We start from the raw sequence: 24,156 nt of genomic DNA on the forward strand, positions 1-24,156 counted from the left end.
ACAGACTGAAACAGGCTCCAGGCTCCGAGCTGGCAGTCAGCACAGAGCCCGACGCGGGGCTCGAACCCACAAACCGCGAGATCATGACCTAAGCGAAAGTCGGAAAGTCGGACGCTTAACCGACTAAGCCACCCAGGCACCCCAAAAAAGCCGAGATGGTTTTAAATACAAAGAAGCAAGAATCCTGGGAAAACTCTTGTTCAGAAAGTTAACCCTTGGCTTAGTAGGTCCGTCCCTGGAATCGTCTTCTGAATTCGGTCTGGAATTCTATCCCTTTCAATGGATTGAAATGTGGTTTCTCTTTTAGTTCCTGGTTCCTTTTATTGTTTTTATCTTGGCGTTAATCTCTGTTTACCCAGGTTCTGACATTTTTACCCCAGAATTAATTACCCCAGATGGTCTGCTGTCCTGTGTTTTCCAAGCGAACAAAGTGGGCAGGAAGTGTGAGTTTCCGGAGCCAATTGGCTTTCCGTTGTAGTAGGAGACTCGGTCTTTTAGAAACTTGTTTATTTTATGTCTACTTTTGCTATTTATAATTGATTTAAGAAAGAAACTTTTTTTTACTTTGGATCTAATTAGATTTTGCCTTTGTCCACCTAAAATTTATCCCATGGGGAACCTGGGTGGCTCAGTCGGTTGAGCGTCCGTCTTCAGCTCAGGTCATGATCTCACGGTTTGTGAGTTCGAGCCCCGCGTCGGGCTCTGTGCTGACAGCTCGGAGCCTGAAGCCTGCTTCGGATTCTGTGTCCCCCCCCCCCCCCCCCCTCCCATGATCATCCTCTGTCTCTCGAAGATAAATAAACGTTAAAAAAAATTTTGTAATAAAACTTAGTCCTAATATTTTGCCTTTGGTTTCGCTGAGTCTCCTTTGTAGAATCCAGTTCCGTTGGATTTGAACCATGACCCGAGCTCTGTTGACGAGCTCCTTGATCAAAATAGCTTCTCCACACCTGGAACTTTGGCCTCGGATTCCTTGTCCCTTTTAGCCACTTCCCTTACACGACAGCATGAGCGATCAGCAGGTGGGCTCTTGTGAGCCTTGCCTCCTGGGGTGTCACGCAGATGGGTCACTCCAGCTTTGGTGAGTCATTCAGTGACCACCTCCCCCCCCCCAATACCACCACCACCACCACCTCAGCACCTAGTATACTGTTCTTTGAAGGACATCATCTCTCTTTCTGTCTCCCTCCTGATGCAACAGCAGGAATCCCAGAAACGACTGCCTTAAATGTAGGGACACTACATTCTGGCGTCCACGTGTAACCCAGGTCACCAGGAATAACCCAGTCCCGAAACCCTGCCCCCCTGCCCGAACCGGCATTGGGCCGGGCCAGACGCGGGGAAGCTGCCTCTGCAGATGGAGACGCTTTCTGTCGCAAGAAGAGGGGCCCCCCCCACAACCTGTCGTCAGGCCCGGCTTCCCCTCTTCCGTCTCTCCTCACACCCCCTGCTTCCCTGGCCTGTCACTCGCATCCGTTCCGTCAGTGTCTAGGACACAGCCACGTGTCAGCCACGTGCTGGGCTGCCGAGGCACCATCCCGTCAGCCACCGAGGGGACGTGCCACACGCTGAACAGGGGACACGGCGAAGACGGCCCAGTCGGTGAACGCCCCGCACAAAGGCCACGTAAGTGGAGCGTGGAAAGACTGTGTGCAGTTTGCCGCCCGTGAACCTTCTCCATTCCCCCTGCTGTGGATCAGAGGGCTTCTCACCGGAGAAATAAGATTGGCCAGCGTGCCTGCGGAAAGCCGTACTGGACGCGAAGACTAAAGGGGCAAAAAAAAAAAAAAAAAAAAAAAGACTAAGGAGCTGTCCCAGTTCCAGCACTTTCTTTTGTGATCATGGACGTCCCTGCGACCACGGACAGGAGCTGACTATTGTCTGAAGGTTACAGTGTTGTTGTATCTGTGCTAATCTCCCGATCTGGAGAATTGTACTGTGGTTATGTAAGTTTCTAGGAAATACGCATTGGAGTATCTGAGGGTAAAGGGGCATCGTGTCTGTAATTTGTTCCCAAATGGTAGAGAAAAAAGTGTGTGTGTGTGTGTGTGTGTGTGTGTGTGTGTGTAGGGAGAGGCCGGGGGGATCAAGAAAATGTAATAATGTTAACATGTAGGGAAATCTAGGTGAAGAATGCATAGGAATTCTTTGTACTGTTCTTGCAACTTTCCTGTAAGTCTGAAATAATGTCTAAAAAAAGAATTTGAGGGGCGGGGCCTGGGTGGCTCAGTGGGTTAAGTGTCCAACTCAATTTGGACTCAGGTCATGATCTCACAGTTCCATGAGTTCGAGCCCCACATCAGGCTCTGCGCTGACAGCTCAGAGCCTGGAGCCTGCTTCGGATTCTGTGTCTCCCTCTCTCTCTGCCCCTCCCCTGCTTCCTCCCTCCCCCCCGCCTTCTCTCTCAAAAATAGATAAACATTTTAAAAAATGTTTTAATAAAACAGAATTGTAAGAATAAAGTTTCTCTAGTTATTCTGACGTCAGACATATATTGTTCTCTCTCGGGCAACACCAGCCTTGCCATCTGGTCGTCACTTGAACCAAGGTCCGCAGACCCCAGCTCTGCGGGAAATGCAGTTGTGTTCGTGGGGTGGACCGACTTCAGCTCCCCTCCAGCTCTCTCTTTCCCTTTTAGCCAAAAGGGCTGTGTCAGTCAGGATAGTCTCGTTATGCTGAGGGGCTAAAGAACCCTCAAATCTTTTTTTTTTTAACGTTTGTTTATTTTTGAGAGAGACAGATCAGGGGTGGGTCAGAGAGAGAGGGAGACAGAACCCGAAGCGGGCTCCAGGCTCTGAGCTGTCAGCGCAGAGCCCGACACAGGGCTCGAACTCACGGACCTGCAAGATCATGACCTGAGCCGCAGTCGGACCCCTTAACTGACGGAGCCACCACTGTGCCTTAACTGACTTAGGCACATAGAACCCTGAAGTCTTCAAGTCCTACAGTCTTGCAGCAGCCAAGCTAGACTCCCACTCACTCTGCATGTCCTCATCCTCAAGGTCGCCGTAAGTAACTTCCGCAGACGGAGCAGCTTCAACAACAGAAATTCATTTTCTCACAGTGCTGGAGGCCGGAAGTCCAAGATCAAGATGCTGGCCAATCAGGCTCCTGGTGCAAGCTGTCTTCCCGGCCAGGCAGCTGCCATCGGGCCGTGTCCTCAGGTGCCCCCTCCTCCCTGCACGTGCACGGAGAGGAAGAGAGCGAGCAGCTGTATAACCACTAATCCTAAACGATCGGGGCCCCCACTCTCCTGCGACTGCATTTAAACTTACTTCCCCCAAAGCCCCGTCTCCAGATAACACCCACCCTGGCATCAGGGCTTCGACATATGAACTTGGGAGAGGGGGCAGTAGGCAAGGGACACAATTCAATCTGATGAAGTTATGGGGTGATCGCGGGATTCGTGGGGTCCAGAGACAACGGCCAAGAAAGAACTCTTAAAGACGTCTTTGGAGCAAAAAAAAATGATTGTGTTAAAGCACAGGGAAAGGACGCATGAACAGGAAAGGCTCCCGGGACCATGGGGAGAGACCAGTTATATACTATGGAGTTGGGGGAGGGGAAGTCCGGGGAAGTTTCCGGTGAGATTTTCTTTTTTTTTTTTAATTTTTTTAAATATTTTACTTATTTCTAGGAGAGAGAGAGACAGCGTGAGCAGGGGAGGGTCAGAGAGAGAGGGAGTCACAGACTGAAACAGGCTCCAGGCTCTGAGCTGGCAGTCAGCACAGAGCCCGACGCGGGGCTCGAACCCACGAACCGCGAGATCATGACCTAAGCGAAAGTCGGACGCTTAACTGACTAAGCCACCTAGGCGCCCCTCCAGTGAGATTTTCATATGCTAAAGAAGACTCTGGTTAGTGGAGGCCTCGCTATTGTCAAGCTAGGGTTGTAGACAGTACTCTGCCGGCCTCAAGTATTCGTCAATGGGCTACGGTCATAAGGAAACTGAGTTCTATCTGCCATTTCCTTCTGCCTTTGTTCCCACATCGCCATGGAGGGTGATGTTAGGGCTCCAGGAAACAGAGTCTATAGGTTCCTGGAGATGAGGCTATTGATAAAATTTCCTTTTTCTTGAGACTTAGTGATTTTTGTAAATAGATAGAGACTCCGGTCCTGTAGGACTGTGATCTCTATCAGTTCGCCATTTGTTTCCCCGCCCCCCCACCCCCGTCTCCTTTGTTCTTGGGCAGCCAGGAGCACAGGAGAAATATCACATATCCCCCCTGGGGGTGGGCGGTGTTTGCCGCCCGTCACCCAGCCTCCTGCTCCCTGTCAAGTCCATCAAGGGTTGGCTGTGGACTCTGTGCCATGTCTCCTCATTCTAGCGCCCAGGGTGACAGATCAGCCACCATCCTGAATGTGCAGAGGCAGTGAGATCTCCAGGGGACTTCACACTGGTTAAGTAGTGGTTACCAGCTCTGGTCCAGAAGTAGGAGCGTGCCTCACAATTTGTTGGCCAGAACTAGTCACGTGACTCCATCTGGAGCCCTGAAGTAGATCTTAGCATATCCCAGAAGGCAGAGAGCTAGAAATACTTGGTGAGCAGCATTAATGACCACCACAAGAGAATCGATGGCTCCTATTGAATCCAGCAGACTCTGTGGCTTAAAATTACATCTATGACGGGCGCCTGGATGGCTCAGTCGGTTAAGCCTCCGACTTTGGCTCAGGTCATGATCTCATGGTTGGTGGATTCGAGCCCGGCGTCGGGCTCTGTGCTGACAGCTCGGAACCTGGAGCCTGCTCGGATTCTGTGTTTCCCTCTCTCTCTGCCCCTCATCTGCTCACACTCTGTCTCTGTCTCTCAAAATAAATAAACATTAAAAAAAAAAAACAAATACAAGAAAGCTCTGAAAGGTGGAGTCAAGAAGGTCTGGTTAGGGATCTTGGATCCTTAGAACAACACCACAGCGAGTGGTGCGATACTGTTTGCCTCCCAGGATCGCAGATTGGGTGCTGGACATGCCAGTAACTTGGAAATGCCAGTGGGAGCAGACCAGAGAGAGAGAGAGAGAGATCTGCTCTCTTTAGCCAAAGGACCAGCAGAGAGGCAACCTGACAAGACGGAAAACCTGTAGAAAATACTGCATTATTCCAGCCAGCACCATGGAGAACACCATGGCCCCTCCGCCATGCTGGTCAGCAGAGACTGAGTGGAAGAGCCTGGACCTCCACCCTCGACAGACTATAACAAGACCCCTCTCCTAGCACCCCTGACCCCCACCTCCTGCCGGGTGGTAGCAGGCAAGACCCAGGGCAGGGGAGAGGGGGCAAACAAGACTTCTATTCCAACCAATACACATACACACGGTAAGATTGGGGACCCTATGGGAATCCTGAACTTCCCCCCACCCACCTGCGTCAGAGGAGGCTGAGTAGGAAGCTAGAGCTTTCACTGTCATCCAGTGGGCAAAAAAGGCCTCCACCCCACACCACAGAGAGGCCACATGAGGAGCAGTATCAAGGTGCCCTTCCCCCTCCCACCTAGGGAGCCTCGTGGGGAACCCGAGATCCCCCTCTTGGGCCGGCAGTGATGACGTACCCCTTCCCCTGCCCAGGGCGTCCAAGGACGCTGATGGGGAGCCAGCCCCCACCTGGCCGTAGCAGGAAACACTCCTTTCCTCCACGGCACAGTGTCAGAGCAGGCCTGCTGAAGCGGGAGGTTCCAGAAACATCCAGAGTCTCACAATGTCATATGGAAACGCCCAGGATGCAATACAAAATCACGCATCGCACCAAGAACCCAGCAAAGCTCAACTTGAATGAGAAAAGATACCTAGCAGATGCCAACACTGAGGTGACAGACAGTGGGATTTTCCAACAAGGAGTTTAAGGAGCAGCATAAAAGTGCTTCGACGAGGGGCGCCAGGGTGGCTCAGTTGGTTAAGCGTCCCGCTGCGGCTCAGCTCGTGATCTCACAGTTGGTGGGTTCGAGCTCTGTGTCAGGCTTTGTGCTGACAGCTATCTCAGAGCCTGGAGCCTGCTTCCGATTTTGTGTCTCCCTCTCTCTCTGACCCTCCCCTGCTCGTGCTGTCTATCTCAGAAATAAATTAAAAACATTTAAAAAATCTTTTTGAATGCTTTGACAAGCAGTTACCAACACACCTAGAACAAATGAAACCATAGAAAGTCTCTACAAAGAAATAGACGATATACAGAATGACTAAATGGGAAGTTTAGAACTGAAAAAAAAAAAAAATACAATGGCTGAAATTTTAAAACTCAGAGGATAGACTGAATAGCAGCCCGAGATGGTGTTCCTGGCACATCAGTCAAGGTTCATCCAAAGCAGCAGAGCCGCCAAGGGATTTATTTTTTGCAAGCGGGGAGCCAGTTACATAGTCTATGCGAGGCTGTTGTTTCCATGCCTAATTCTGGAACCTGAAGTCAATCAGAGTAGGCAGTCAGGAAGGGAAGACAAGAAAGAGGAAAGCAAAAAATACGAGAACCTAAGAGGCTGAACCAGAACTCAAGCAGATGGACTGATACCCATGCGGGTCTCTTCCCGCCTCCAAGCCTTCAACTTTGACAGTTGGGAGGGCCCTGCCCTCATCATGGAGTTGAACAACATGAATGAACCTTGAAAACACTACGCTGAGCAAAGGAAATGGACACAAAAGGCTGTGTGTTGTGTGATTCCATTTGTATGAAATGTCCAGAAGAAGCAAATGCAGAGAAACAGGAAGTAGACTAGCTCCAGGGGCTGGAGGGAATGGGGACTGATTAGAGCAGTAAAGTGTTCTGGAATTGGATACTGGTGATGATTGCACATTGTGAATATACTAAAACCACTGAACTATGTACTTTAAAATGGTAAAGTTACGTCCTATGTGTTATACCTAAGAAAAAAATAAAAGCCACGGAGACTCGCAGAAAAAGAACTGAGTCTTTTTTTTTTTTTTTTAATGTTTATTTTTGAGAGAGAGACAGAGCACAAGCTGGGAGGGGCAGAGAGAGAGAGAGGGAGACACAGAATCTCCAGGCTCTGAGCTGTCAGTGCAGAGCCCCCCATGGGGCTCGAACCCACAAACCATAAGACCATGACCTGAGCCAAAGTCGGCCGTTCAACCGACGGAGCCATCCTGCCGCTCCAGGACTGAGTCTTAATCAAGGAAATTTTGGCGTTTTCCCAGCTGGATTTCAGAAGTGCTACAGACCTTGTGCGGCTCTCATTCTTACTCCCCGCCCCACTTTTTTTCTTTTTTTAAAATTTTTTTTGAAGTATGATTAACCTGCAGTGTTACATTAGTTTCAGGTGTGCAACATAATGATTCAATAATTCTACACATTACTCAGTGTTCACTACATGTCATTATCACCTTTGTACAGTAGCGTCTGTCAGGATCATCCCTCGACCTCCCTGCCATCGTTCCTGACTGTGTGAGGGGTGGTCACATGTCTCTCTAATTCACAGGCATTCAGTTTGAGAGGGGCTAGTTCACAGGTATTTCGAGAGGAGCTGTAGTTGAGAAGCTGTACTTAAGGCATTGATCTAAAGAGCCTTCCCTGGACTAATTTCGGTGAGGTTTTCATTCGCTAGGGCAACCATTACAGAGCGCCGTAGACTAGGTGCTTTGAACAACAGAAGTTTATTTCCTCACACTTCTAGAGGCTGGAAGTCCAAGATCAAGCGTAATAGGCTTGGCCTCCTTTTGAGACCTCTCTTACTTGGCTTGCAGAGGGGCGCCTCCTCGCGCGGTCTTTCCTGTGTGCGCGTACCTACCTGGTGTCTTTTCCTGTTCCTCATCTCCTTTTCTCATAAGGACATGAGTCAGATCAAATGAAGGGCCGTCCCCCATTTTAACCCAATCCCCCCGTAAGACCCTATCTCCAGATAGTTTTTTTTTTTTTTAATATTTCTGAGAGAGAGAGAGAGAGAGAGAGAGAGNATAACAGATGGCAAGTGTATCACAAATTCTTAAAACTTCCTATTTGCCCGATGCCTCAACATCACCGCCATTAGACTGCGAGCAGCCTACCTTGTGAGCGGGTGCGCCGCATGTGACAAGGCTCGGCCTTACCACAAGGCCCTCCTGCCCTCCCCTGACTATAACCAAACGGCATTCAAGTGCACCAGTGAAAACCCCTCACACGTTTGCTGTGTGCTCCGCCCTGACCCCAACAGAGGCACTTGGCAATGGGTCTTCACTCCCTCAGCTCCCCACCTGCGTGGTTGAGCCTGCTGTCCGGGCATTCCTTCCTTGTGGAATATGGACTTCTTATAGGACCTGCGGATATAACGAATTCTCCAATTTCATATATGTCTCCGAGTGCTATTTCCCCAGCTTTGTTGGAATAATCCTTAAAGGCACCATGAGGGGGACTTAGCTCCTTACTTACAACACAGTAGAATTCTGAAATCTTAGGGGCGCCTGGGTGGCTTAGTCGGTTAAGTGTCCGACTTTCGCTTAGGTCATGATCTCGCGGTTCGTGGGTTCGAGCCCCATGTTGGGCTCTGTGCTGACTGCCAGCTCAGAGCCTGGGGCCTATTTCAGAGTCTGTGTCTCCCTCTCTCTCTGACCCTCCCCTGCTCACGCTGTCTCTCTCTCTCTCTCTCTCCTAGAAATAAATAAAAATAAATTTAAAAAATTTAAAAAAAAAAAGAATTCTGAAATCTCAGCTGATTGATGCGGTGAACGTAGTAGTGTATTTCTTCCAAGACTAAGTCGTAAAGGGCACTGACACTTCCTCCTCTTCCTCCTTCCTTGCTCTCTCTTAGATCACTCTAAGTGGGGACGTTAGCTCTCAACAACCTAGCAGCTCATGAAAGAGGTCCTTGTGCAAGGAACTGTCAACCGTCATATGAGTGAACCACACTGGAAGTAGAAACTCCAGCCCCAGTCAAGCCTTCAGATGACTGCAGCCCCAGCTGACATCTTGCCTATGACCTTGTGAGAGACCCTGAGCAAGAACCATTCTGCTAAGCTGTTCGCAGATTCCTGATCCCAGAAACTAGGTGAGAGAATGTAATGTTTATTTTAAGCCACGAAGTGTGGGGTAATTTGTTATCCAGCAGAAGATAATATACTAGGTCTTTATCAAAAGAGGAAAATTATATACAGGCCGGAAGCGTAGCCCCCTTTATTTAGGGATGCTACCTGCCTAATCCCTGTAGGCATTTGAGTTTACCCCTTCTCCAATTATGTAAATGCAGCAGAGGTCATGACATTTGTTCATTGTTTCTTCCCCAAGGATGACGAATTCAATAAATCCTTCAATAAACCCTTCCTTCCAGGGGGAAGAAGTACACAGGAAACAATGAGGATGGATTTGTGGAGTGCTGCTGTGCCCAAATTTCAAGCCCCTGTGTTCAATTCTTTGCTCAGAACGTTTGCTTGGAACTAAGGAACTCCACACACTGGTCAAGTGTGGTAAGAATAAGAATCTTAAAAGAGCCAAAAAATCAAATAGAAATCAGTCCTATACATTAGGCTGAACCACATGAAATTGCCAGCATTCAGCTGCTAAAACAGCAGCATCCTATGGTTCAAATTAATAATACATATAGTTTTAATGTGCCCAATCCGCTCAAACGCTGTCCCTGCACTCCTCTGGCTGGCTGGCATGATGGCTCCATCTGCAAGGACATGACAAAGATCAGTTACAGCTGCCCTCCTGAGAGCCCTTCTGTGCAGGATGTCCGAATCCCAACAGTCACTGCCGGTGCTGCCCAAGGCGTGCTGCAAGTGTTCATGGGACTAGACCAAGTTTATAATCCAGAAATGCAATTTGTCTCTTGAGCTGAGGGCCTGAGTCTAATGTTTCCCTTCTTGTCACGTTTTATTCCTGCTGTTACACAGGAAGCTTGGGTGGAGAACAGCAGCAGCCCCGAAGAGGTAGGGGTGGGGGTGGAGGGGGTGGTGGAGGTGGAGGTGGACTTGGAGTTGAACTCAGTGCTGGTGGTACGCAGGCACAGGGCACAGGACCGCCTGGTCACCTGAGCTGGACACAGAAGGTGGGATCACGCCCACTGCACCCAGTACAGCCACATCCCTTGTGGCGTGGAGGGAGCACACACCATCCTTGCCTCTTACCCTGTTGCCAGTTTGCCCCTGAATCGTTCACGCTATACACCAACTACTCACAAGTGGTCTCTCCTGATCACACCACCCCACCTACTCTCAAATGTTGGAAGAGGGGGGAGTCACAACGGGCAAAGAGGCGTGGCTCTTGAGGCGCGTGTCACCTGTGCACACATGTGCCCTGGGAGAAAACGGGCGAGTCTGGGGACCACAGCGCGCCCTAAGGCTCCTGGGCCAGAACAGCTGCGGCACAAAGTTGTTCTCTCTCCCTTCCTCTCCCTCTTCTTGTCTTGTCTCCACAACTGCCACACACGATAAGCAAGAGACCGTTTATTCCGCGTCCCCCAGGCTGTCCGCAGGCGGCAGCTGGCGGGCAAGGGCAAGGCCGTCCCCAAATCCCCCCTAAGTCCGAGCCAGAAAGGGTGAGGAGAGGGGAATTCGGAACAGGTTAGGGAGGTGGCTTCTCTGGCTCGGGATCCGGGACCTCCTCCTGGTGGGCACAGGCGGGTGAGACCACCAGCTCACTCTGAAAGTTCTGCACGGAGCAGGCATCCTTGCCGCACAGCGCGATGCCTCTGGGACTGCTCGTAATCACGCTCCAGAAGTGTTTGTGGTTGAAGTGACAGAGGGCCGCTGGCGAAGGACAGAGGGACGGCGGACAGGGCGTTTGGAGCACGGGAGGAAAGCGGCAGGCGAGGTGAGGCCAAAGGGGACAGAAATCCCAAAGAACCAGCCCTCTCCCGCCCTCCACCTCCGCCCTGAGCCACCCGAGTCCCCTCCTTCCCAGGGCCCCCCCCAGGCCACTCACCGCAGGTGACATACAGGACAAACACCAGCCAGCCTATGAAATAGCTCCAGCCGATGGGGATGGACACATTCTTCCTCAGCTCAAAGATCCAGAGGTTAATAGGGAATAACAGGAGGGTGAAGAAAATAAAGGTAACTAGGAGACAGGAAGTGGAGAGATCTTACTCTCACTCAAGAATCTCACAAGGATGCTCCCTTCTGTGCTGAACTGCGGCCCCAAAGCACAGCTCCCGTGCGCGCAAGCGCAGAGCGCAGGGTCCCCCCCCGGAAAGGCAGGGGAATCAGCCCCTCCAGGTCGTGGGGGGACTCAGCTCTCAGTGCCCGCTGGTTCTATTCGGCCACCACCCCCCACACCCCTGCCCCACCCCCAAAGAAAGGAAGGGGGAGAAATGCCTGGGTAGATGTGGTTTGGGAGAAGCGAGGCACCATTCGCAGAGCTAGGGGTACCTTCACAGAAGCTCATCACGGTCCCGATCCAGCTAAAGAAAGGCAGTCGCTGCAGGCCGGGTACATACGGCAGGTGCAACCAGATGGTGAAGACAAAGCCCAGCCCCAAGGTCAGGCAGAAGGTTATCCGGGCCATGCCAAAGACCGGGTGGTTTGCCCACAGCTTAAAACCATCTGGAGAAAAATGAGAAAACGGGACGGACTCAGGATTCACAAGAGAAAAAAATATAATCGAATGAGGAATCACAAGAAAAAGTTAATAATCGAAGAAATGCACGTTTGAGGTAACCATGAACTGTGAGTTTCACTTACTAAATAGGCAAGGGTTCTTTTTTTTTACGTTAATTAATTAATTTATTTATTTTATTTATTTTTATTTCTAGGAGAGAGAGAGAGAGAGAGACAGCGTGAGCAGGGGAGGGTCAGAGAGAGAGGGAGTCACAGACTGAAACAGGCTCCAGGCTCTGAGCTGGCAGTCAGCACAGAGCCCGACACGGGGCTCGAACCCATGAAGCGCGAGATCATGACTTAAGCGATAGTCGGACACCTAACCGACTAAGCCACCCAGGCGCCCCAACATTAATTTATTTTTGAGAGAGAGAGACAGAGCATGAGCAGAGGACGGACAGAAAGAGAGGGAGACAGAGAATCCAATGCAGGATCCAGGCTCTGAGCTGTCGGTACAGAGCCCCACACGGGGCGTGAACCCATGAACTGGGAGATCAGGACCTGAGCCGAAGTCGGCTGCTTAACCACCTGAGCCACCCAGGCGCCCCGGCAAGGATTCCTGATATAATTCCAACCATACGAAAATGAAAACTCAATAAAAAATGGGTTGGGGAGGACGGCGTGGGTGGCTCAGTAAGTTGAGCATCGGACTCTTGATTTCAGCTCAGTCATGATTTCACAGTTTATGAGATTGAACCCCGCATTGGGCTCTGTGCTGACAACATGAAGCCTGCTTGGGATTCTCTCTCGGGCTCTCTCTGCTCCTCCCTGTTTGCACATGTACTCTCTCTCTCTCAAAAATAAATAAACATTGAGGCCCTGGATGGCTCAGTCGGATAGGTGTCCAACTTCAGCTCAGGTCACGATCTCACAGTTCACGAGTTCGAGCCCCACAGAGGGCTCCACGCTGACAGCTCAGAATGTGCTTGGGATTCCCTGTCTCCCCCTCTCTCCGCCCCTTTCCCACCAGCTCGCTCGCTCTCAAAATAAACAAATAGATAAATAAACCAAAAAACCTTAAAATATTTCATTCTTTCATCTAGCCAAACCACTCTGGGAAATCTATACCAAAGAATTAATACTGAACACAGGGGGAAAAAAACCTTTATGATTATACAATAAATTTGTCGCTCTTTTTTTCACAAATATGACATCGGAACTAAACTTTGCCAAGAACAGAAGAGTAAAAGCCAAATAAAAGGTGACAGTCCATTTGGTTGATATATATCTGTTAATTTACATATATATATTTTTTAATGTTTGTTTATTTTTGAGAGAGACAGAGTGCAAGCGGGAGAGGGGCAGAGAGAGACAGAGACCCAGAATCTGAAGCAGGCTCCAGGCTCTGAGCTGTCAGCGCAAAGCCTAATGCAGGGCTCAAACCCATAAACTATGAGATCATGACCTGAGCCAAAATCAGATGCTCAACTGACTGAGCCACCCAGGCGCCCCTAATTTATAGATTTTTTTACTATTTATTTGTGAGGGAGAAGGCATGAGTGGGAGACAGAGAATCCAAAACAGGCTCCAAGCTGTCAGCACAGAGCCTAACCCTGGGCCTGAACCCACGAACCTTGAGATCATGACCAGACCCAAAGTTGGACGCTTAACGGACTGAGCCACCCAAGCGCCCCATCTGTTAACTTATAACATGGAACAGTTTACTGTATCTCATAAAGACAAATTTTAAAACACTATAAATTAAAATAATGTAGATGATATTATTTATGAAGACTGAACACAGCTATGTAAAAAACCATTCAAAATTTGTTCAATTTTTTTTTTAAGCCTAGAAAGGGGCGCCCAGCTGGCCCAGTCTATGGAGTGCGTGACTCTTGATCTTGGGGTTGTGAGTTCAGACCCCACAATGGACATAGAGATTACTTAAAAACAAAATCTTTAAAATATAATAAATAGGGCGCCTGGGTGGCTCACTCAGTTAAGCAGTGGACTCTTGATTTCAGGTCAGGTCATGATCTCACAGTTCGTGGGTTCGAGCCCCGCGTCGGGCTCTGTGCTGACAGCTCAGAGCCTGGAGCCTGCTTCCTGCTGTCTCCCTCTCTCTCTGCGCCTTCTCCATTTGTTCGCACTCTCTCAAAAATAAATAAATAAACATAAAAAAAAAAAAGCTCCGGTTTTGCACAAGAGCTGAGAAAGGAGCCCCAGCGCCTGGAGGTGAGGTCAGATGAACAAGAAACGGCAGTGAAGGATGCTGGGAAGGAAGGGACAGGAAAATCAGGCACAGAAACCCACAGGTGGCCCAGAAAAGCAGCGCCTGAGGGAGGAGGGGAGAAAGGGGGCTGGGACCAGGGCCTGGGAGAGAACATTCTGGGGACTCCCGCCACAGCTCTGGGTTTGCAAGCCTGGAGGAAGGAAATCCGCACCTCGCTGAGGCTCTTCTCCCAATATAACCGCGATGTGTGACTGAGTGATTGACATTCACTGAGCGGCTTGTATCATTGTTACAGCTGCAGACTGGGCTCTGAGTTTATCCCGAGCACTAGTACCTTCCATCGGGGTGTCGGGGCGGGCCTGGCGCTCTGGCCGGGATGGATGAGGGAATGAGAACCCATCCTTGGTGGTCTCTGCCAGCGAAGCCATCTTGCAGGGAGAAAGCCCCGGGGGAGACCAGAAGGACAGGACCAGGCCGCAGGGTGCAGGCGGAGTGACCACGGCCGGCTGCAGCCCTGGGGTGGGGACGGGGCCGCCGAGGGTCTCACCTCTCCCGTTTTCTGAGCTGGAACAGTTCTTGGATCTGCAGATCCGCAGGAGCCCCAGGGACATGACATGAGCCGACGTGTAGATTCTCGTGCTGACGCTGGGGGGCCAGCGCTGGTAGAAGCGGCTCCGGGACAGGCACAGCCACTTCTCGGAGAAGACCATGACCAGCAGCAGGATGAAGGCCAGCAGGCTGAGCTCGGAGGCCAGCACCTGCGCTATCCAGCGGGAGCTGTGCGTGATCCTCCACCACAGGGGCAGCACGGAGATTCTCCGGGGCTCCGAGGAGTGCTCCCAGATCACCTGCCTCTCACTCCTGGGGGCAGACAGTGGGCCGTCTTCTTGTTCCAGACCCTCCTCCCCTCCGTCCTGCTTCCCGGCCCCCCCTTTCACTTCCAGGCTTTTGATGCTCATCGTTTTCTCCTCCTGACCCAGGAAACTCAGCCCCGAAGTCCCCTGCCCCCGCCTTGAGCATTCCCCGCCTCCCCTTCTATCCGCCACCCCATCGCCACCTTCCCTTGCTGGGCTCAGTGGTCCCTCATCTTTTAAATATTTGTATCAGGCAGAGTACTTGCCACCCAAGGGCCTGGGGGGCTGGGAAAGAAACCACCTATTCGGCAGGACAGGGCCCCTAACTGCCATGGAATATTTCAATACTGGGGGAGGGGGGGGGAGCGGGACAGTCAAGTGGGGGAGGGACCCAAGGTCAGGCACCACTCCTAAGAGCTAAGGTTTCTGAGGGCCTCCCCTTCTCTTCCCACGTCCCCGGCCCTGACCCCACCCCCAAATGCTGTTGGGGTCCTTTGTCGTTGTTCTTTGGAAGGTGTGACGACCTTCTCACTACTTCCGCCAACCCCCTCCCTCACCTCCTCCAACCTCCACTCTGTATCTCCTTCCCTTCTTTATTTCCCTCAGCACCAAAGGGGAGGGCAAAGGATATGGAGGGGATAAGGGAGTGTCGCACGATCTGAGATTTTCCTTTATTTTTTAAGGTTCCATTTTATTTTTTGTTTAAATAATCTCTACATCCCACGTGGGGCTGGAACCCACAAGACCAAGATCAAGAGCCTCACACCCCACCCACTGAGCCAGCCAGGCGCCCCACAGTCTGAGATTTTTCTAAGCTACGAGAAAATAAATCTGAATCACCTGGGGGCGGCCTGATCGAAGTAGCTTCTAGACCTCAGACCCCGGGAGCTCTCAAAGGAAAAAGCCTTTCAGATTTGGGACGTGGGTTTGAATCCTATCAGAGCTAATTCTCTCTGTGGAGGCAGTAGTGATACGTGTGGTTAAGAACACAGGCTTTAAGGTCCAACAGGCAGAGGGAGGGATGAGGGCCTGCGAGCCTGCATGCATCCAATAGTTTCTTTCTGCCTCAGTTTACTCATCTGTAACACAGGAAAAATAATACTCCTCTCATTTTCATTGTTTTGTGTTCTCTCCCTGGGCTACAGAGAAGAAAAGAACACCCAGGTTTTCGGAAGGCGTCCGTGCCTGTTAGTGGCTACAGATGACGGAAGGAACCCAAAGAGGCCTAAGCAAGAGGGGAGTTCATGGTGAATCCCAAGGTCATGTGCTTAGCAGGACCAGAAGAACAGCTGGAGTCAGGAATTCAAATCCCGCCAGGGCTCTTCCTCTGTGTCTTTGTCCACCTGCTATAACAAGATGCCACGGATGGGGTAGTTTATAAACAACAGAAATTTGTCCCTCACGTTTTCAGAGGCTGGAAGTCCAAGATCATGGCAGCCCAGTGTGGTCCGGTGAGGGCCCGCTTCCAGCTCTCGGACTTTTTGCTGTATCTTCAGGTGAGGCCAAGGACCTCTGTCTCTTGCATAAGACACTGATCCCATTCGTGAGGACAGAGCCTTCCCAAAGGGCCCTAATCACCTAATCACCCCGCAAGGGCCCCACTTCCTGATAGCATCACCTCAGGGGTAGCTTGCTAACATGTCAATCCCGGAGACACAAACGCGGATTCTTTTTTTTTTTTTTAATTTTTTTTTTAATGTTTTATTTATTCCTAGGAGAGAGAGAGAGACAGCGTGAGCAGGGGAGGGTCAGAGAGAGGGGGAGTCACAGACTGAAACAGGCCCCAGGCTCTGAGCTGGCAGTCACCACAGAGCCCGACGCGGGGCTCGAACCCATGAACCACGAGATCATGACCTAAGCGAAAGTCAGACGCTTAACCGACTAAGCCACCCAGTCACCCCCACAAACGTTGATTCTGTCCCTACTCCTCCCTGGGCATCTTGCTCTTCCTCCTCACCACACCGACCTCCTCCTGTCCTCGGGCCACACGGGGAGAATGGCGGCCCTCACACCTCACGTTGTCCATCTTCTCCCTTCAGCCCCCAGAGCGGAGACCCGTCCATCCCAAGCCCACACATGCTCCGGCCCTGCCAGGGACAAGCGCATCTTCAGAACTCCCGGCCATGGTCAGGGGCGCCAGCTCCCAGAGGCTGAGCAGAACTAGTGATTTCCGGGGTTCAGTTTCCTTCCTCGGACCCCGTTTAGCTCTCCTGGAGTTTCTAAGAGTTTCTCGTCCTAACAAGTGATTCTAATCGCCACACGAAACAACATGGAAGAATCTCGGAAATGTTTCCTGCAAGAGGTAACTTCCAGAAGAATATGCTATAAACAGGATACCAGTTCTAGAAGGTTCCTAGACAAGCCCAGCTCAACAAAGCATTGTTTAAGTATGTATACTACTATGAGTGATGGTGAGTTTTAAAAATCAGGGGTGCCTGGGCGGCTCAGTCAGTTGAGTGTCAGACCCCTGATTTTGGCTCAGGTCATGATCTCGTGGTTTGTGGGATGGAGCCCCGTGTCGGGCTCTGTGCTGTCAGCATGGAGCCTGCTTGGGATCCTCTGTGTCCCTCTCCCTCTGCTCCCCTCCCCCAACCTGCTCTCTCTCTCTCTCTCAAAAAAGGAGGGATGCCTGGCTAGCTCAGTCAGAGAGGCATGCCATGCTTGATCTCAGGGTTGTGAGTTCAAGCCCCACACTGAGTGTAGAGATTACTTAAATAAATAAATAAAATTTGAAAAAAATAGCAAAAATGAAAATCCATAGAATGATAAACACAAATAGAAGAGTGGTTATTTCCCAGGAAAGGCAGGAAAATGGGACAGAGAGGATCACACTAGTGTACACACGTTCTTAATAATAGGTTATTCATTCCTGAGGTAGGTGCTCTGTGCACAGGTATGCATTGTATTGTAACCATTTATAACTAACATATATCTCATATAATCCTGTGAATGTATCAGATACTGGTTTTCAAAAGGTAATTAAAAATAGCTTAACAGGGGGGCACCTGAATGGCTCCATCCGTTAAGCTTGATTAGACTCCTGATTTTGGCTCAGAACATGGTCTCGTGGTTCATGGGATCGAGCCCCAAATCTGGCTCTCCGCTCATAGCATGGAGCCTGCTTGGGACTCTTTCTCTCTGCCCCTCCCCTGCTCCATCCTCGCTCCCTCTCTCAAAGTAAATAAACTTAAAAAAATAGTTTAAGAAAGGAAATGCAGTCCCAGCGATTACTAGGTCTGCAGTGAAAGCTATTTATAAAGTCACAATACATAAGGTAAACAATGTTCATGGAGTTTCAACTTTTAGACTCAACAGAAGAGCAAAGCACGGAAGACTTTAACTATGGCCCCAGAAGTAAACACAGCTGTGATCAGCCTTGATGTGATCCAAGTAAAAACTGAGAAGAGGCAAACTGGGAGGCGGCAAGGGGGAGAAGAGAGCTGATGAGATGAGTGGGGGCCTGATGGCAGGGTCTCTACAGCAAGTTGTGGAGGGTGTGCACTGCACAAGCGCACACAGCTGAGGGGGTGAGTGAGAACTGAGGTCTCTCGTGGCAAGTGCGAACCCAGACTTGCTGAGTCAGGCTAAAAGGAATGGCTCGGGGCAACACCGAGTGAGTACAGACCCAAAGAGGAAGCTGACCGGCCAGGCTGGAATGAAACAGGAGCTGGGAACGTGGCCCCTCTGCTCACCGCTTCCCCACAGCTGACCCGGCTCACCTCCATTCTTGTCTAGTCCTGATTGGGATTCCAAATCTCAGAGTCTGACTGGCCTCAACTGGGGCACGTGTCCACCTCTGGAGTGGGGAAGGCAGCTGCCCCAACTGACAGACCACAGAGCCACACGGACTTGCGGAGCAACTGTCCCCCAAAAGAAAGGAAGCCCAGTAGTCAAAAAAATATTGATAACAGGGGGGCGCCTGGCTGGCTCGGTCGGCAGAGTGTGCGATTTCTCATCTTGGGGTTGTGAGTTTGAGCTCCATGTTTGATGTAGAGATGACTTTAAAAAACAAAAGCATAAACAAAAAATAGAGGCACCTGGGTGGCTTAGTGGGTTGAGCATCCAACTCTTGATTTTGGCTTAAGTCATGACTTCCGTTCAAAGGTTCGAGTCATGCATCTGGCTCTACAGCTGGGATCACAGAGCCTGCTTGGAATCCTCTCTCCCTCTCTCTGCCCCTCCCCTGCTCTCTCTCTCTCTCAAAAATACATAAATAAGAAACATTAAAAACAAAAAAAGACTTTCTGCTCTTTTTTTTTTAATGTTTTATTTATTTCTAGGAGAGAGAGAGACGGAGTCACAGACTGAAACAGGGTCCGGGGTCTGAGCTGGCAGTCAGCACAGAGCCCGACACGGGGCTCGAACCCACAAACCGCGAGATCATGACCTAAGCGAAAGTCGGATGCTTAACCGACTAAGCCACCCAGGCGCCCCAAGACTTTCCGTTCTTTGAAAAAACACAGCTAAAATAAAAGAGAAGCCACTAAATGGGAGAAAATATTTTTAAATCACATATCCAATAAAGGACATATATCTAGAATATAAGAAGAACTCTCAAAATGCAGCAATGAGAAAATAAACCACCTAGTTTTTTTAAAAAGCCACAAGTTTTGTTTTTATTAAAAAAATTTTTTAGTGTTTATTTTTGAGAGAGAGAGACAGAGAGACAGAGACAAAGTGTGAGCGGGGGAGGGGCAGAGAGAAAGGGAGACGCTGAATCCAAAGTAGGGTCCAGGCCCTGAGCTGTCAGCACAGAGCCCAACACGGGGCTCAAACTCACAATCCGTGAGATTGTGACCTGAGCCAAAGCTGGACACTTAACCGACTGAGCCACCCAGGTGACCCATGGTTTGCTTTTATTTTAAGTAGGCTTCCACACCCAATGGGGGGCTCAAACTCACAACCCCAAGATCAAGAGTCACATGGTCTGCCAACTGAGCCAGCCAGGCACCCCAGAGAGCCAAGAGTTTTGAACAGACACCACCAAAGTTACACAAATGGCCAATGACCACATGAAAAGATACTCAGAATCGTTAGTCATTCGGGAATCAGAAATTAAAACCACAATGAGATACCACTACATACTCATTTGTTGAACAAAACGACAAGCCGACACTACCAAGTGTCCAGGACACAGAGCAGGATACCAGAGCTCTCTATGCACCACAGCTGGGAGTGCAGAAGCACAGTCACTTTGGAGAGCAGTTTGTCAGTTAAGATTTGTTTATTTTTAAGTAATCTCTATACCCAACATGGGGCTCGAACTCAAAGCCCCAGATCAAGAGTTGCATGCTCCACTGGCTATGTCAGCCAGGCACCCCCAGTTTGCCAGTATTTTTTTTTTCTTAATGTTTATTTACTTTTGAGAGAGAGGGAAGGAGACAGAGAATGGGAAGCAGGCTCCAAGATGTCAGCACAGAGCCCGATGCGGGGCTCAAACTCATGAACCGTGAGATCATGACCTGAGCCAAAGCTGGACGCTTCACCGACTGAGCCACCCAGGCGCACCCAGTTTTGTGTGTGTGTGTTTTAAGTAGGCTATGCACCCAACATGGGGCTTGAACTCATGACCCCAAGATCCACGAGTTGCATTCTCTACTGACTGAGCCAGCCAGGCGCCCCCACCAGTTTCTAATAAAGTTAAAACGTACACTTACCGTGTGACCCAGCAGCGCCAATCCTAGGTGTATACCCAAGTGAAATGATAATTATCACACAAAAACCTGTACAAGAATATTTATAATGGCTTTATTTGTAATCACTTAAAACTAGAAACAACCCAAATGTCCCTTCACTAGGGAATGGACGGTCTCATGTGTCCATACAATGAAATATTACTCAACAGTAAAAAGTAATAAAGTCCGCAGATGAATCTCAACTACATTAAGCAAAAGAAGTCGGACTTGAAAGGCTACATCCTGTATGGTTCCATTCGTATGACGTTATAGAAAAGGCAAAATTACAGGGGACAGAAAACAGATCCGGGGTTGCTAGAGGCTGGAATTGGGGAAGGGGTTCGCACAGAAGAGCTCAGGAAATTTAGGGAAGGGGGGGTGATGCAAGCCTTTTGTTTCTCAGTTGTGGGGGGTGGTTACATGACTATAGATAGATGTTTGCCAAAAATCTCACAACTTTACACTAAAAAGGGTAAATTTCCCTGTATGTAAATTGCATCTTTAAAATATGCCCTAATGGGGGACCTAGGTGTTTCAGTCATTTAAGCCCCTGACTTCAGCTCAGGTCATGATCTCAGGGTTCCTGAGTTCAAGCCCAGAGTCGGGATCTGTGCTGACAGCTCAGAGCCTGGAACCTGCTTCTGATTTTGTATCTCCCTCTCTCTCTGCCCCTCCCCACTCACACTCTATCTCTCTCTCTCAAAAATAAATATTAAAAAAATTTTAATAATAGGGGCACCTGGGTGGCTCAGTCGGTTAAGCGTCCAACTCCTGCTCAGGTCATGATCTCAAGGTTGGTGGGTTCGAGCCCCAAATTCCGCTCTGTGCTGACAGCTAGCTTAGAGGCTGCAGCCTGTTTCAGATTGTGTCTCCCTCTCTCTCTGACCCTCCCCTGCTCATGCTGTCTCTCTCTCTCTCTCTCAGAAANCCTACAGCCTGTTTCAGATTGTGTCTCCCTCTCTCTCTGACCCTTCCCTGCTCATGCTGTCTCTCTCTCTCTCTCTCAGAAATAAAAACATTAAAAAATGTTTTTAATTTTTTAATAAAATAAAATATACCCTAATAATGTATAGCGTTGTTGAATCACTACATCGTACACCTGAAATCAATATAAGACTGTATGCTAACTATGATAGAATTAAAATTGAAATATATAAATAAAAATTAAAAATGGAAAAAATATACATACACTTTATAAATTATGCCTAAAAAAGGGAGGGGAAGATCGTATTTTACAAATAGCAAAAAAGTGACTTCTGTGTTCTCCGGAGGGAGGGTGGCAGAATTCTCACCAGGAAGATTTGTATTAGGGGCCCACCTGGCTGATTCAGACCGTGCACCATGCGAGCCTTGATCTTGGGATTGTGAGTTCGAGCCCCACGTTGCGTGTAGAGATTACTTAAACATAAAAATCTTTTTTTAAAAAAATTTTATGTTAGTTCCCATAGAAGGAAGAGTGGGGGCAGAACCATGCCCAAGGACTCCATCGTCATGAAGGAAGGGCTGAAATGCCAAGCTTCTGCCAGGGCCCAGAACCACCGAGGGAGACGGAGAGAGGGCAGGGGCGCGAGCTGGGCGGGTCGGTGCGGAGGGCCCGGGGGACAGGCGCCCCGCACGTGCCCGCGGCCTGCGCCTCAACTCCTCGGGGGCTCCTCGGCGTGGGGATGGGAGGGGGCGCCACCCTAGACCCTGTCTCGCGCGGGAGCCGAGCGCTAGCGGCAGGACTCGACACGGACCCAGGGCAGGAAGCCCTCCACACGCCGCAGGGGCGGGGCCCGGCGCGGAGGGGCGGGGCCCGGCGCGGGGGGCTGGGCCCTGACTTGGGACGGGGCCAATCCCTGAGCGCGGAGCCCGGAGAGAACCCGGCCACGCCCCCGAGGGTGCGGGCCCTCCGGGCGCGGCCGCAGGGCGAGTTCCGCCCCTCTGCACCCTTCTACCCCTGGCCCGCGGCTCTCTGGGGCCGCTGGGAGGGGGGGTCCGCAGTTTGGATTGGGCGTGCTGGGGAGCAAGGTCTGGGGTTCGCCAGGCAGGTGGAGGAGCGGTCAGTGGATACCCTACCCCTGCACTGGATGGGCTGCCCGTCTGGGGAACTGGGCAGCCCAGAGAACGGACCCAGCCCTTACCCCATCCCTGAAGAGAGACGCGAGCCCAGGGAACAAGGAAGGAGGGGAAAGAGACAAGCTTTCAGGGGTGCACAGGGAGCCAGGCTGAAGGGCTCTGGAAAGGATGTCAGGAAGGGGTGCGCTGGAGCGCTCAGTGGGGCTAGGGGAGGGGAGCGAGCTAGTGAGCTGGCTGTGAGAAGTGGGGACAGCTCCTATCCTCCACCTGTTGCTCATGGTCACGACTGCATCCCCCTCCGCCCCCACGATGTTGACCCAGGGGCCATAGAAGGGCCAGCCCAAAGAGAGGCCGGAGCCCTGTCTATCTTCATTATCATCGACTCCCCAAACGTGGAGGCCACTCATATGAGGAGCAAGGCTTTGGGTGGAGAAAGGACTTACTGACTCAAAGAGAGATCACCAGTGGGGGCCCAGCTTCCCCCCTGCCCTTTCCCAGGCCTCTGACAAAATTTGTTTCTCGAGTACCCCCAGCATGACAGAATGTGAGGGAATGGGGGTAATGGCAGCCCTGGGACTCTCCACGTGGGTCAGTGAACCTCTCTATCATCGTCTGGGACGTTTGCACCTGCTACCCGCACCACCATGCCTGGAATGGCAGCCCTGGGGTCCCTAAGAGGCTCTTTCCCCGCCCCAGACCCTCCGATCACACCTACAAGGAAGTTGCAGACGGCAACCAGAAGGTCAAGGAGCTACGCAAAGTCAAGGAGCTGTACACGACTATGGCAGAGAGGTAGATAGATGCCTGGCAGACAGCATATGGGAGACGGAGGGAGAGAATGTAGGGTGCGGCACGTTACCCACCACCACCAGGGCCGCCTCTACCACCCCATTATTCTGCCCCATTCCTTCCGCCATCCGCTTTTTAAAAAAATTGTTTTAATATTTATTTATTTTGAGAGAGAGTGGGGTGGGGGGCAGAGGGGAGGCACAAAGAGAGGGAGACACAGAATCCAAAGCAGGCTCCAGGCTCCCAGCTGTCGGCTGTCAGCACAGAGCCTGGGCCGGACTCAAACCCACGAACGTGAGATCATGACCTAAGCCAAAGTCGGCTGCTCAGCCACTCAGGCGCCCCTCCCACCCACTTTCTCCATGTTCACGGTGGTCCTCACTCCCCGCATCCACCAACCTTTTCCATATGGCCGTGCGTCATGCCCCTCGGCCCTCTCCCACAGGCCCACAGAAGGCAGACCCCTCCGGTCACCCCAGCATGGAAGACAGACACACTCCGGTCACCCCAGCATGGAAAGGGGTCCCAAAGGTAACAGAAGCATGACTGTCCCCTCACCTCCCTGTCTTTTCAGTCTCTTTTGGAACATTTTGGTTGCATTCTGTGTGTCTTTATGTCCCCAGAACACTAGTCTGCTCTCCATCTCCCTATGATCCCATATCAGAACTTGTCAACTGGTGAAGGGAGGCTTCCTTAGGGGCAGGAATGAGGGGTGGGGGGCGCGCTGAGGAGCCTGGAGGGAAGCTGTGTGTCTGCCTCTGCATGTCTAGCTCAGTATCTCAGAGGAAAAGGGGAGCAGAGTGGGGAGGGGCTCCCCCCATCAGGAAACTTCAAGGAGCGTGTGCACCAGCCCCTCCCACGACCACTACCTCCTCTTTCTGGAACTTCCGTCTCCCTATTGCCATCCCCAGAATGCTCTTTGCCCAGATCTTCCCAGGGCTGCTTCCTTCTTGTCATTTGGATCTCAGCTCAAACATCACCTCTAGGGTCTTCCCCAAAGCCACACACACACACACACACACACACACAGAGCATTCTGTACCCCAGCCCTTGCTGTATTTTCTTCACAGCACTCACTGCTCCCTAACTTATTGTTTACT

The 24,156-nt window shown here is 50.8% G+C and overlaps 1 protein-coding gene across 3 annotated transcripts; it reads right to left on the reverse strand.

The window, feature by feature from the left end:
• Positions 1–10,340: 10,340 nt before the first annotated feature.
• Positions 10,341–14,677, reverse strand: ODF4 (outer dense fiber of sperm tails 4). 3 transcript variants are annotated; one of them, XM_077746795.1, is made up of 4 exons: positions 14,228–14,677; positions 11,280–11,453; positions 10,834–10,968; positions 10,341–10,658 (listed from the first exon to the last, which is right to left on the reverse strand). In XM_077746795.1, exons 1-4 carry the CDS (start codon positions 14,637–14,639, stop codon positions 10,474–10,476), a joined length of 906 nt encoding a protein of 301 aa, XP_077602921.1. In that variant the 5' UTR covers positions 14,640–14,677; the 3' UTR covers positions 10,341–10,473. The 3 variants fall into 3 exon arrangements, with proteins under 3 accessions (XP_077602921.1, XP_077602923.1, XP_077602922.1); XM_077746797.1 differs by having other exon boundaries at positions 10,489–10,658; positions 10,834–10,912; XM_077746796.1 differs by having other exon boundaries at positions 10,489–10,658; positions 10,848–10,968.
• Positions 14,678–24,156: the final 9,479 nt, after the last annotated feature.

This window comes from Crocuta crocuta, unplaced genomic scaffold, assembly GCF_008692635.1.
Source record: "Crocuta crocuta isolate KB4526 unplaced genomic scaffold, BGI_CrCroc_1.0 scaffold139, whole genome shotgun sequence".
NCBI lineage: Eukaryota > Metazoa > Chordata > Mammalia > Carnivora > Hyaenidae > Crocuta > Crocuta crocuta.